Source organism: Pempheris klunzingeri, chromosome 4 (genome assembly GCF_042242105.1).
Source record: "Pempheris klunzingeri isolate RE-2024b chromosome 4, fPemKlu1.hap1, whole genome shotgun sequence".
NCBI classification, from domain to species: domain Eukaryota; kingdom Metazoa; phylum Chordata; class Actinopteri; order Acropomatiformes; family Pempheridae; genus Pempheris; species Pempheris klunzingeri.
In genome coordinates, this window is record NC_092015.1 from 27,970,103 (window position 1) to 27,983,289 (window position 13,187).

Sequence of the window (13,187 nt, forward strand, 5' to 3'; positions counted from 1 at the left end):
AAAAAAAAAAAATCCAATTAAACCTCTCTACTTACCCAACAGAAACCAGCTCCCAGATCCAGGTCTCAGGGAAGTATGTTCTAATAGTCTCCTTGTTCTTTCCAGCTCCATCGCTCGCTTGGACATCGAGAGCATCCTTTGATATTACAGATGAAGAATCGCCATCCATTTCAAGAGCCACCATGTAGTCCTCTACTTAAAGGTTACAGTACAAAAGTAGGTCTAGTTGTGGGGTCAGTATCAATGGACAGTGGAGTCAATGGACAATATCAGTAGCAAACCATGAAACATACCAGCATCATAGTAATATAACTCATAGTTCCTATCATGGCAGTTATAAGGTTTTTTCACATCGGAGTTGGTCACAATTTTGACTCCAATTTCCTAGAAAGGGAGACAGAGAGAGAGAGAGAGATGATAAAACCATGTACCCTAAATTATTTGGTCACTACTGACGACAACACAAAATTAAACAAAGGACATCTGTGCATCTTAAATACACCATTTTACATGATGATCAAATTACCCACAGATAAAGACAGAGTGAGAGAGAGAAAAAGACAGACAGACATGCAGACAGACGGATATAGAATATGATAAAATAGATTTGATTTGCTTAAAAATGTACAACTCATATGATCAACGTCATCTCCTCTAGTCTATTCTTTAATAGCCAATCAAAATGACCAATATTCTACTTTGAAGATGCTGTAGACATCATTCTTCTGGTTGAGCTGTCCAAAGTAGACCGAGCGCTTTCCTCGAGGGACTTGCTCCACGTTCACTGGTTGGACTTCAGGTGCAGGCTCTAGCATTGGCACAGCGAAGCAGGGATAGGGCTCAAAGTCTTCAACCTCATAGGTGTATCCTGATAGCTTCTGCAAAGGCAGCTGGCTGTACACCTGCACACACACATCAGTATAGGTTAAGTGTTATATTCTGTAAATAAACATGTGTCACACTAAAACTGAGGATCGGTGTCGTACATAGTCGACAGTGATTTCTTGCTCTGACTGCAGCAGCAGGACGCTCTGGTCGATGGCTCTGACGGAGCACATGGAGCCTGGGTGAGCCTGGAGACGGAGCGTGGTCTTCTCTGCTGGAAGCTCCTGGAGAGAGGAGAACTTCAGAGATACCTGCACAGGAAGACACCAGGGGTGAGAGTCATTAGAAGATGTCAGATCACACGTACTACACTTAAAATAATGCGAATGCATACGTCCTCATGTGTTTTTATATATCAAATGTGCTTTGAAGAGTGGAACTCATTTATTGTAGACACACAGTACTGTGCAAAAGTCATAGGCAGGTGTGAAGAAATGCTGTAAAGTAAGAATGCTTTAAGAAATATTGAATTAAATTTTTACAAAATGCAAAGTGAGTGTACACAAGAAAAATCTAAATCAAATCAATATTTGGTGTGATCACGCTTTAGGTTGAAACACAGTCATTGACTGAAACAGAAACAGCTGTAGGAGGCTTAAAACTGGGTGAGGAACAGCCAAACTACCCTCACCTACCAAGGTGAGGCTGTGGAAGACAGTTTCATGTCACAGGTCATCATGTTCAGACTGAGCACAGCAACAAGACACGAGGTGGTTATTCTGCATTAACATGGTCTCTCCCAGGCAAAGATTTCAAAGCAGACTGAGGTTTCAAGATGTGCTGTTTGAGCTCTTCAGAAGAAGCACAAAGAAACAGGCGCCGCTGAGGACCGTAGACGCAGTGGTCGGCCAAGGTTCTTTGACGTATGCATGTGTTTACTTCCCTTTGAAATCTGAAGATGTCCAGCAGTGTCATCAGCTCAGCACTAGCAGAAACCAGTGGGAACCAGGTACACCCATCTACTGTATGGAGAAGTCTGGCCAGAAGTGGTCTTCATGGAAGAACTGCGGCCAAAAAGCCAAACCTCTGACACAGAAACATGGCCAAGCGACTCCACTATGCACAAATACACAGGAACTGGGGTGGCAGCAGGAGCTCTGGACTGATGAGTCAAAATCTGAAATGTTTGGCTGTAGCAGAAGGCAGTTTGTTCACCGCTGGAGCTGGAGAGCAGAACAATAATGAGTGTCTGCAGGCAACAGTGACGCCTGGCAGAGGTTCCTTGCAAGTTTGGGGCTGCATTTCTGCCAATGGAGTTGGAGTTTGGTCAGAATTACTGGTGTCCTCAGTGCTTACCCAGCATGCAATACCATCAGGGAAGCATCTGATTATTCTACAGCAGGACAACGAGCCCCAACACACAGCCAATGACATCAGGAACTATCTTCAGTGTACAGAAGAAAAAGGAGTCCTGGAGGTGATGGTGTGGCCAAATGTGTCAAATTGTATATTTTTGAAAGCATTCTTACTTCGCAGCATTTCTTCACACCTGCCTAAAACTTTTGCACAGTACTGTGTGTTACAGAAAGTCCTAATGTATAATTAGGAGGTACCTTGTTATTGAGGCAGAGCTGAACGGGGAAGTCCTGGCTATCAGCCACCGTCTCTCCACTGGCCATCACAGTGTACACTACCACTTGGGCGAATGGTGCCAGGTTTGTGACCTGACGGAGCGATACGGACACCTCTCCTTTGTTGACTGTGGGATGAAGCACACAGACGAGGACACGTGACCGTACATACCATAAAATATATGCAAGACAAAATACATTCTTTATCATTTTGTTATTATCAAAACAGATATTTGCCGTTCATTCAAACAATGATATTTACTGCACATGGGCAAAACGCTCCAGAGCTGAAGGAACCCGCACTTCAGGCGATGATTCCCAATGTGCTCATCTCTATGAGCTATACAAGTCATGTGACCCAGCGCCTCCACATTAAAGAAAAACAGTCAGAAATGTACATGTGTTACTGTTGTTAAAAAGGATTGGTAATTTCCTAAAACGGCATCACAGGAGGAAATTATATATTTATCGGGGACTATTTTCCCCCCTGTGGATTCCGTGGGCTGGTAAATTTGAGATTGACAACTTAAACTATAACGGCCGTGCTCTCGGTAATGAAGGTGCATGTCAGCCAGAGTAAGCATGGGCTCAGACAGGAGGCAGAAGCGCCCTGAGGCACTCCCCCCTTACTGCCTTTCGAAAGAAAGCGCTGCGGCCTGCTTGCCATCTGCAGCGATGATTTCAGCATCTGATCTATTTTCCCTGCTCGCCAATACGAGCGTTATAAATGATCTATGATATAAATGATCCCATTCTGATAAGTGATAAAATATGCATCCTATGCTTGCCAACCCTTTTGATTTCCCTGCCCCCCCCCCGCCCTCGCTGTTCTCTTGGAGTTTCAATTACCGATTTTTCTGCCCACACGGTTAAATTTTAAGATCTGTTCAGAGGGCAAACACTAGAGATGTGACGTTCGCGAACGAGTCGAGTCTTTTGAACGGCTCTTTTAAGTGAACGATGAGAACCGATTCACAGTCACGAGCCGTTCTTATATGCAAATTGCCTGTGCTGCGTTTATGTGTCACCTGTGTGCCCCACGAGTCTGAGCTGTCCACACTGCCTTCACCTGAACGACTAATGACATGGAGTTTGAGTCGTCCACAGCACGCTGCATTCATGTGAACGCAGCTACAGATGCGCAGCATTAGGGGAGGAGATATTAGTGAGCGCCGCCCGACCGGACTGAAGAGATTTACAGGAGATATTAACGACTGAAGAAAAGTTATTTGTTATTGTTTCCATTGTTCTGATGTGGATTCCAGTCGAGGAGTTCCTGTTTGTAAAGTAGTTCAGGTGAACACACACCAGGTAGTTTGGTACAATTATGCATTCACATTTGTATCATGTCTTAATTTTTATTCTACTTTTATTTATATTTTTTAATATATATATCTATATATATTCTTATTTTCATATTTTTTCTGTATTGTTAAAATGTTCATGTGTGGAAAATTTCACACTAAAGTTATTTTGCATGGAAGTTATCTGCAGCCTGCGTAGTTTTTATTGTGCCACAAAGTTTTTTAGGTGAAGGGAAAATTCAAAATAGTGATCTCACTGTCAAAGCATGTTGGTATGGCACCATCTTATGGAATGATTACACTGAAAACACAAGCCAAATGAAATTATAATCAATATTTCAGAATAAATATGTATACGTTTGAATTATTCTAAACCAAATCTTATTTTACAACTGCTACCAGTGATTGTTTCCTTGATGAAAACAAGTTACCCCTGGTTGACTTCTAATAAATAAATAAATATATATAACAACAAGTCAGTCGTTTGAAACAGCAGAGGAGCAGAACTGCTTGTTGACCAAATGGGAGAAATGTCCTTCTGCTGTGAACAGCCAGACTACTGCTCCACTGAGAACTGATATATTGTGGGGTTAGTTTAGGACACTTGTGCCTCCTGTCTGGTGTAATGGGTTTCAGTGATGTGCTCGAAGAGAATGCTCTTTTCATTGGATGAACTGAAATACAGATTGAGAAGATGAGTCTCTTGGTTTAAGTACAATTAGTTTTTTTACCAGTTCCTGCTTGAACAGTCACTGGGACCCGACCGTGTTGCACAATTCCACCTCTGGAAATCACCTACAGAGAAACATAACACAGGCAGAGACATTTAACCACTGGTTTTAGGTTCAGTAGTAACAGTCAAAATACAGACCGTAGCTCATCACATGAGTCTTACCAGGTAATAGAAGTCGAGGACCTCCTGTCCCTTCTTTAGCTCCTCCCCCTGGATGATGTACTGAGCACGCACAGTTGCATCTTTGTCACAGGACATCTTCTCGTTGACCTGCATGAGCTTCAAAAAGCTACTGCTCTTGGAGTAAAATACTGCGACGTGGTGATGCGCCGACCTGTACTCTGGCCTACGCACATTAGGCACATAGGGCTCAGTCTCCTCCGTCTCGCTAGACCTCGCCTGTTGGCATACAGCCGTAGGTCAATGTTGACAAGTTAAACCAATTCTCAAAAAATAGATTCATAATCAACAAGAATTTACGTCTGAGTTTCTGATTGTATAACAATAAATATAATGTGAATATAATATAATAAAAAAAGGCCAACCTTTAGATTTACAGAGTCCTTCCAGAGGGTGGTGTCCAAAGAAAATGAAGCCACCCCTTTCATGTCTGTAGTGAGCGTCAAGTTCTGTGAGTCACCAGCAAACAGGTACACTGCCTCGTTGGCGACAGGTTTGTTGTCTGGACCGATCACTTTGACCTGAAAATGAGTCAGAAAGCAGAAGCTAACCCACCACAGAATTTGAACATGTTTTTCAAGACTAAAAGTTCATCATTCCCCAACCTACTACTTTTGCCTCCTAAACATGCTACAGATAAAACAGATGTCTCAGCAACTAAGTTTAAATAATTAAAACTGAGGCTCTTAGTATAGTATTTCTGACGTTATCAAGGAGGCTCATGTAACATCTAAGGATGTTAAAAGATTTTCAGAAACTAGCCCCTGATCCGAAGAGCACCCTTTTAAAAACATGATGGTGACGCATGAAGCACGTCAATCCGTCCAACTGCTGTTGAGACGCACATTTGTGGCTTTGGCAGCACAGGCAAAGTCAGAGGGATTCATCATCTGGACACTACAAACATCTGTACAACATTTTGTGCCAATCCATCCAGTGCATGGTGCGATATTTGTCATGGAAGTCAGCGAATTACTAAAGTCGTCAGGAGTTTATCTCTTTATGTCCATCTGTACCAAATGTCATGCAATTCATCCTACGGTTGTCGAGATTCGACTAAAAACCAAGGATGCCTGCCAGAGCGACCAGTAGAGGCACAAAACTGGTGTGGATAAAAAGAAATATGCGTGTGCGTGCTGAGCTGACAGCAGGCTATAGCTCTAATGACACAGTTTACCTTTCCCTCAAACAAGATGCCAGGCTTGTAGGCTGCAGGTGCATCCTCAAAGGTGACGGTCCTGATGTGGCTGCTGAAGCCGGTCTGCCCAGTGCCTTTAAGAGTGACCCCTGGATAGTAGTAGACATACAGATGGCAGCTCATGAGGAACTGGTCCAGATTAATGAACAGTGTCTGGTATTCAGCCAACCTACCAGTGCCGTACTCCTCCATTTCAGCGTTGACATAAAAGCTGTCATCGTACATGCTCTTGGTGAGGGAGAACTCTGTCAGGTTCACGCTTTGTGTAACACAACCACTTCTATCCGTCTAGAAGGAAATAACGAAAGTCAATTTCAAACTTAAAACAAATTAATATAATTAGTAAAACAGACTCGCGATTATAACAAGTCACATTTTTTGAATTTGGGAAAACTCACAGTCAGTTCATAGGTCTTGCAGAGGTCACTTTGTTGGCTACTGGAGTACCAGTAAAACCGGATGGCATTTCTACAGAACTCGGCCTTGACTGAGCCAACAACTGGTTTCCCATAGGTGTATCTGGAGGAAGCACAATGACACAGAGATGATTCTTTTCAAAAACTGATCCTGATTTTAGATGGTTTTGACTTGACTTGGTTTCTGTCCTGTAGTATCTGCAGTATTACAGTTTTATATTGTTTCATACAAACGTCTATCACACTCACTTTCCACATATCTGTAGCGCTGCCTCCTGGTCCAGGATGGTGATCACACTGGGTAGGTGAATCTTCACCTCATACTTTGGCAAAACTAAAACAAAAAAAGGAGACAGAATCAATAATCCTACAGCTGAAAATGTACATAAATCAAACATCACTGTTTTGGTAAATGTGAGCTGCAGCACACCGTATTCCTTAATGTCAAAGTTGTGGGTTATTTGCTCTCCTTTGTCCGTCGTGGCGGTGATTGTGTAGGTCCCTTGGACCGACTCAGGAATCATGGGGTGGGAAAGGTCAAGGATGCCGCCAACAGGGGCCTTATCCAACCACTGGGCAATGCGGTTTGAATTGGGCTCCTACACAGAGGCAGATGCATGTTCATTGCAACTCAGATTATCATGAAGATATATATTTTTATTTGTAGTACAATGACATAATCCTGCTGAAAATGAGTCTCATCCATGTGCCGCTTTGGTACAACCACAATCTACCAGTTAACAAATCTAGATTTCCTGTGTGTTTGTATCCATTCGGGCTTTAAATCCTGACAATCCTGCCAAATGCATGTATTTTTTCGTATATAAGTAAAAGATATTTTTCAAGTTTCAATACTGGGTGGTGTGCGCGTTCATTTATCTAGCTAGCTGACTCCTCTCGTCATATGTCACCGTTGGCTCATGTAGAGATGTTTTGGGTTGGACATCTTTGTTTGGCACAAATGTTTTTGGCTCGTCACCTAACCATGCCTGTGAGGGAGGTGTGGGCACACAGTTACTACAGCTGTGTATCACTGTGATCCATGCTCTACGTTTGAGCGATCCAATCAGATCCCTGAATGATTTCATCACCTCCCCCCTTCAGATGATACGCCTCCCACATATTCTGTTACACTCAGAGCGTCTTCAGCTTCTGTAATGTGACGTGTTTCTTTCGGTCAGTCACTGGAATCTTAAGCATTTGGCAGGATAGGTGCCACGCAGGATCTCATGAGTCTCTCACAGTTACCTTTAGTGAATCTTACCTGGAGCTCCACCAGTTTGTACTGAAAAAGAAAAAAAACAAAGAGATGTAAAAGCTGATTAGCTGCACATAGAATTTGCACAATAAAATGCCATTAGAATAAACCTCTAAAGCTTTCCCATGAATGTGTTTTTACACCATTACCGATATCATGCATAATGCCTTTTCACAGAGAGAAAATCGGCATCTCTTGTTCCATAATAATAAATAATCAATGGAAGAACTGGATAGGTCAACATGTCTGAGCAGAGAACCAACAGAAACCCAAGCTTCAAAAGAAAATCCAAGGAGAAGGCACTTTTGATCCATCTTTTCAACACATCAGACCCACTAACTCTTAGTGTGTGGACAAAAGTCTGTCCAAGAGTTCATGAAAACACCAAAGTCTTGAGCAGAAAAGGATGCCAACTGTTGCACAAGACATACAAAACATTAGAATATTTGATATAATGGTGCAGCCATAGAAATGTTTGGAATATTTTAGTTGATGCTCGGCCGTGTGAATACTGCCGTACAGTGTGGGTAAGAAGATAAACAGATTTAAGTCAATTACAGCTTTGTTGTTTCCTCCGAGACCACTGAAAGTGTTTTCAGAGCTGAAGGGACTTTCGAGCATCCTACCCTCATCACATGATGCATCTGAATGAATTAACGTTGTGTTTTCAGTCTCTCAACACAAACGGAAAAGGCCTTGAGCCCGTATTGATTCAGATGTTTGGGTCAAACGCAGTGTGTGCCAAATGAACTCTGACAGCATGTTTATCACACTACTCCACACAGCGCTTCACACCCACGCTGTCTTCAAAATCAACAAACAGCCCTCCTTTCACCTCCCACTCTCCTGAACCAAAATAGACCTCGCTCTTCAGATTCACTGACTGCTTGGTAGAAATCACACCAGATTACAAAGTTCACTGGTTGGAACTGAAACACACATCATACAATATCACACCATTTTGACAGGCAAATAAATGGTAAATAAATTAAACTTACCACTCGAGCGACAGGGATGAAATTGGCATCCAGTGAGAGGATTCTGAACTTGACTTTAAGAAGGAAAAACAGACCAAAGAAAAATAATTTTATTCTCTTAATATAAACACACACACAGCAATAAATGAGGAAGAAAACTAACAGAAAATAAAGTGATCCTGCTCCACACTTCCCATTGTGATGAGGAGGGACACCTGAGGTTACTTCCATGGCACAAAACAGAGAGGGGGGCAACCAAACTCAGCTAAAGGCTACAACGTTCCTGGTGATGTCAAAATATTTCCAACGTTTTCACCTTTTTCAGTTAAACCAAAGACACCCAGAATGCCAGAGAGAAACACACTTGTAAAAAGGGGCAGCATTTTTATACAGCCCTTCCACTGCCCATCTAGAAAAGGGTCACAATTGAAGCAGCAGAGGCCAAGACATTGTCCCTGTAAATTCCCAGGGGGGAATAATGCAACCCCAAAGCATACCTCTGCTCCTCCAGAGCCACAGGTGACACCGTTCAGCTGTTTTCACAGGCCGAGTAGTGCGAACCCTGTAAAACTGCTGGAGTATGCCTCTCATTTTAAAGGGCCATGCCATTAATTTTACACATGAAGACCACTTTGCTTGTCACAAGGAGTCATCCTGATGACATCACCTCTTTCAGTTATGCTAGGATGGCAGTAACATATTTATGCTTCCAAAATTTACATCAAAAATAAAGGATTAAAAGGAAATTTTAAAAAAAGAAATGCAGTGGGCTCTCAACTGAAATATGATGACTGTATTTTTTCATATTTTAATGCGCACAATCTCTACCAAGAACTCTTGAGGAACCACCATTCTTCTGTGTGCTGAATACAGACATAATTCCTAAAGTTGTCAAGTAGTGGCTCAGCATTATGCAGATATCGTAATGTAGTCCAAAAAATTCTGCAAGTGCAGCTGAATTGGTAAGCAGTGCAGAGAAGATAATATGGGCTGTATGAACAGTACGACTGCGGCAGAGCAGCAGTAATTCTACCACAGCGGGGAGCTCAAATACTTTAAGTGTCCTCCTAGTGGACGCGGTCAAGAATACCACAGCATTTCATTCTTACCCGTCTGTCCGGGCTTGTAGATAGGTTTATCAGTCTGGATGAGGTGGATGAAAGCAGGAGGCTTGATGAGGATTTTGGTCTTCTTGCTCATCGAAGCGCTCTCACCCTGAATGGTGACATTAATGCTTGCCACAGTTCTGGCACGCACTGTAGGGACCTGCAAGACCAGAAAACACACATCTGTTGGAGAGGACCAGGGGGGTGCTCGAATCTTCAGAGGGAGAGGAAGGAAAGAATGAAGGAGGGGATGACTTTTAAATTTCACTTTGTGCAGAACTGCAATTTGTGCCCAGCTGGCGAGCACTTCTCTAGAAATGTTCCCTCTTTGTGTTGTGTTTGCAGTAAAACATCTGTCAACTATACGGGTTCAGGATAACTGCCTGGAAGTAAATCCATGCGAGCTCTACTGAAATTGAGCAACAGACTTCTTCCACTTCCAAGGTAAATTATCTAATGTTGTAATACTTGAATAGCATCTGTTTTCACTTGCTAATGGGGATGCTATTATATAACAAGGAGACTGGAACCACTTCCAAAAGTTGTGAGGGGCGTTTTTATACACACGTGTATGTGTGCGTGCGTGTGTGTGTGTGTGTGTGTGCATGTTGTCGGACTAAGGGTAGGGGGCAGGGGGTGTTTTCCAGAGGAATGCAGGTACATAGCTAGCCTCTGGCAGAGAGCAGCCCTTGTTTAGTTGCTGACAGACAAATGGCAGACTAGGCCTGCAGCGGAGCCAAACACTGGGGAACAAAGTGAAACTAAGTGCTATTGTCACAGAGCTGATTGGGGTCGACAGGTCGTTTCACATCAATATGGAGCAAGGCCTGAAAGTTGCATAACAGCGAGCAGCGTTGTGACAGAAACCAGAGCAGTAATTTACAGAGAACCATTGGCGTTGAAGGCCTCAGTCATGGCGCCTCCTGGATAATTAGGCACATAATGATGCCAGAATTTCTGCCATTAGTTTAATGGACGGCTAGGGGATGAGGAGAGGAAAGTCAATAAACAATAGTTCTGCTCTATTCTATCCCACCGAGCATATGTTAAGTCAGACCTGGAAGCTTAAGCAGCGGTAGAAGTCCTGTCTGACAGCCTCCTCCAGGAGGACCGTGCTGCCAGTGTCCATTTCAAGGACGATGGTCAGGGAGACAGGCTCCGTGGGGCCGTGGATCTGTGCACACAGGATCTCCTGTTTCCCTCCTCTCACCTGGGAGCTCACCGTCACTGCAAAAATACTGCATGTAGAGAAAGGACATTACATCATCTGGTAAACGATACGATGGCCTACAGATCTGGACTAAACACTGTGCATTTCAACAGTCAAAAATCAGTCTGATGGTTCACTTTTCACGAGCAGAGATTTTTGTTTCCGTTATATTCACCCATCTATCCATCCATTATCTATACTGCTTATCCATCAGCGTCACGGGGGAGCTGGAGCCAATCCCAGCTGACTTGGGGTAAGAGGCGGGGTCGCCAGCCAACCACAGGGCCGACACACAGAGACAGACAACCATTCACACTCACACAGACGGGCAGTTTAGAGCCACCAGTTAACCTGCATGTCTTGGGAGAAGCCTGTGGGAGGAAGCTGGAGCCACACAGGCATGGGGGAGAACATGCAAACTCCCCGTTATATTCAGTTTGTGTTTTGTAACTATTCTGAACTTCTTCATCAATTACTGGAAGCACCCACTGAGGCTGGGCAGGTCAAATCAATTAGCCATCATTGGCATCACCTGATAAATTAAGTGAAGCTATGAGGTCGAGATGGTCAAGATGTGGCATTAAATCGGCTATAATCAATATTTTCATGATAACAATGGGTCAAAAAAAGGTGTCGCTCCCAGTTGCGAACCTACAGAGAATTATCACCCAACTCTGCCCTCCTCTTCTTTTAGCAACTCTTAGCTCATTGGTTTGGTTTTCCATCACTACTAAAACTCACTCAGTCTCACTTTGTTTTTTTTCCTAATGCTCAGCACCAAACAACAGACAGACACAGTTAGTAGCTAAGGTTAGCATCGAACACAGTGGAGACTTAAGCAGGTAAAGAGCAAGAGATATTTCTCACAAGTTGGAGGTGGAGATCAAAACCGAGCAAAAAGTTGATAGAATACTGGACTCCCAAATCATGCTAATGTTGCTCAACAGCCGTCTGATGTGCATATAGTATATAACAACTTTACCTGAGTATTTATATTTTATGAGACTTTATACTTCACTACATTTGTAAAATATGACATCAGTCATAGAACAACAAGTAATTTTACAATTGAGATTTTAAGTGCATTTTAATTTGAGTTCTTCTGTGCTTGGAACAGCTACATGGAACTCTTGTGTCGATTTTGGGGATCCTTGTGTGCAAAATTGGAAAATGCATGGGGTTTGAATGAGAGCAGTGGACCTTGAGGCGACCGCTGCCCACTGCATGTCCCGAACATCCAGCCAGACCAGCCGGACCAGGTGCTGCGACGGGTGGTGCAACCACCACAAGATAACAGGGAGGAGAGCCAGGAAAAGTCAGGCTACATCATTTCATCAGAACTGGACCTGGAGGCCGGCGTTTAGAATTACAAACTAGACGCAGCCAATATAAACAACCTTCGAATAGATAAATCTGATTTGGATTAAAAAGGAGCTTAGCTTGTACACGAGTATTTTTACATTGCTGGTATTTATGAATACGACCCAATAACTTCTTCTGCACAGCAGCTTTGGGAATGTGTTATTTTACATTATATGGAGGGACACAACCATATTATCATACTGTTCAACCAGCCAGCACACACACGGGGTCCCGCTGCTGCCAATGAGAAATAAAGGACACATTTAATTGAGTTGTGGGTGGAGCTGCTGAGAATATTGATGCTGTTTCAGCCAGAGAGGAAGCTGCACGACGATGACATGTCATTTGAGTCTGGTGCTAAACTATGAACAGCATTTGAGCCATGATGACCGCAGTGGAGATAACAAAACTGCAAAAACAAAGGTCAGAGCACAAATCAATATGCACTGACTGGGAGTTTGTCTTTTAACTAAGAGCCACGATGATGATTGAAAAAAAGTAGTTTAGTAGTTTATATTTCAATCTTCATTGATCTCTGGTCCAATAATTTGAGCAGCACTTGGCAGATTATTAATCAAACAGTAAGTGGTAGCAGATGGAGGAGACACACACACACACACACACACACACACAGTGGTGGGACTGCCTCTCTACAGATTGCATAACAGTGTCCTGAGGCCAACCACTGGACTTTCTGCTGGATTTCGGTCCTTGATGATACAAACTTACTACAATAAACCACCAACTTTCAACTTTCTGCTGACTTCATCACGTGCTTCTCCTGCAAACACTTGCACGCGCGTGCACTTGGTGTCTCCCGGCGTGACGCACGAACCAAACTTTGTGCGTCACGCACCGTGAGATGAGGCACTTTGTTAAAACACACCAAACTTATTTCACTCACGTGTCGTTGAGGTTGGCCGATGTCGCAGTTTGCAGGATCGCTGACAGGATGATGGCTGCGAACATTTGGAGGGCAGGTGCCAT

At 43.3% G+C, this 13,187-nt stretch overlaps 1 protein-coding gene across 1 annotated transcript in view; it reads right to left on the reverse strand.

Annotated features, from left to right (window-relative positions):
- Positions 1-13,187, reverse strand: part of LOC139199910 (alpha-2-macroglobulin) — a 28,358-nt gene extending 15,171 nt beyond the window's left edge. Inside the window, exons 1-17 of the mRNA XM_070829112.1 lie at positions 13,105-13,187; positions 10,686-10,866; positions 9,632-9,788; positions 8,544-8,596; positions 7,552-7,572; positions 6,718-6,886; positions 6,537-6,621; positions 6,270-6,390; positions 6,045-6,159; positions 5,851-5,960; positions 5,039-5,194; positions 4,656-4,892; positions 4,492-4,555; positions 2,439-2,584; positions 987-1,136; positions 699-902; positions 294-384 (exon numbers count right to left, since the gene is read on the reverse strand). Coding sequence (XP_070685213.1) covers positions 294-384; positions 699-902; positions 987-1,136; positions 2,439-2,584; positions 4,492-4,555; positions 4,656-4,892; positions 5,039-5,194; positions 5,851-5,960; positions 6,045-6,159; positions 6,270-6,390; positions 6,537-6,621; positions 6,718-6,886; positions 7,552-7,572; positions 8,544-8,596; positions 9,632-9,788; positions 10,686-10,866; positions 13,105-13,187 — 2,143 coding nt within the window. The remainder of the gene's footprint in view (positions 1-293; positions 385-698; positions 903-986; positions 1,137-2,438; positions 2,585-4,491; positions 4,556-4,655; positions 4,893-5,038; positions 5,195-5,850; positions 5,961-6,044; positions 6,160-6,269; positions 6,391-6,536; positions 6,622-6,717; positions 6,887-7,551; positions 7,573-8,543; positions 8,597-9,631; positions 9,789-10,685; positions 10,867-13,104) is intronic.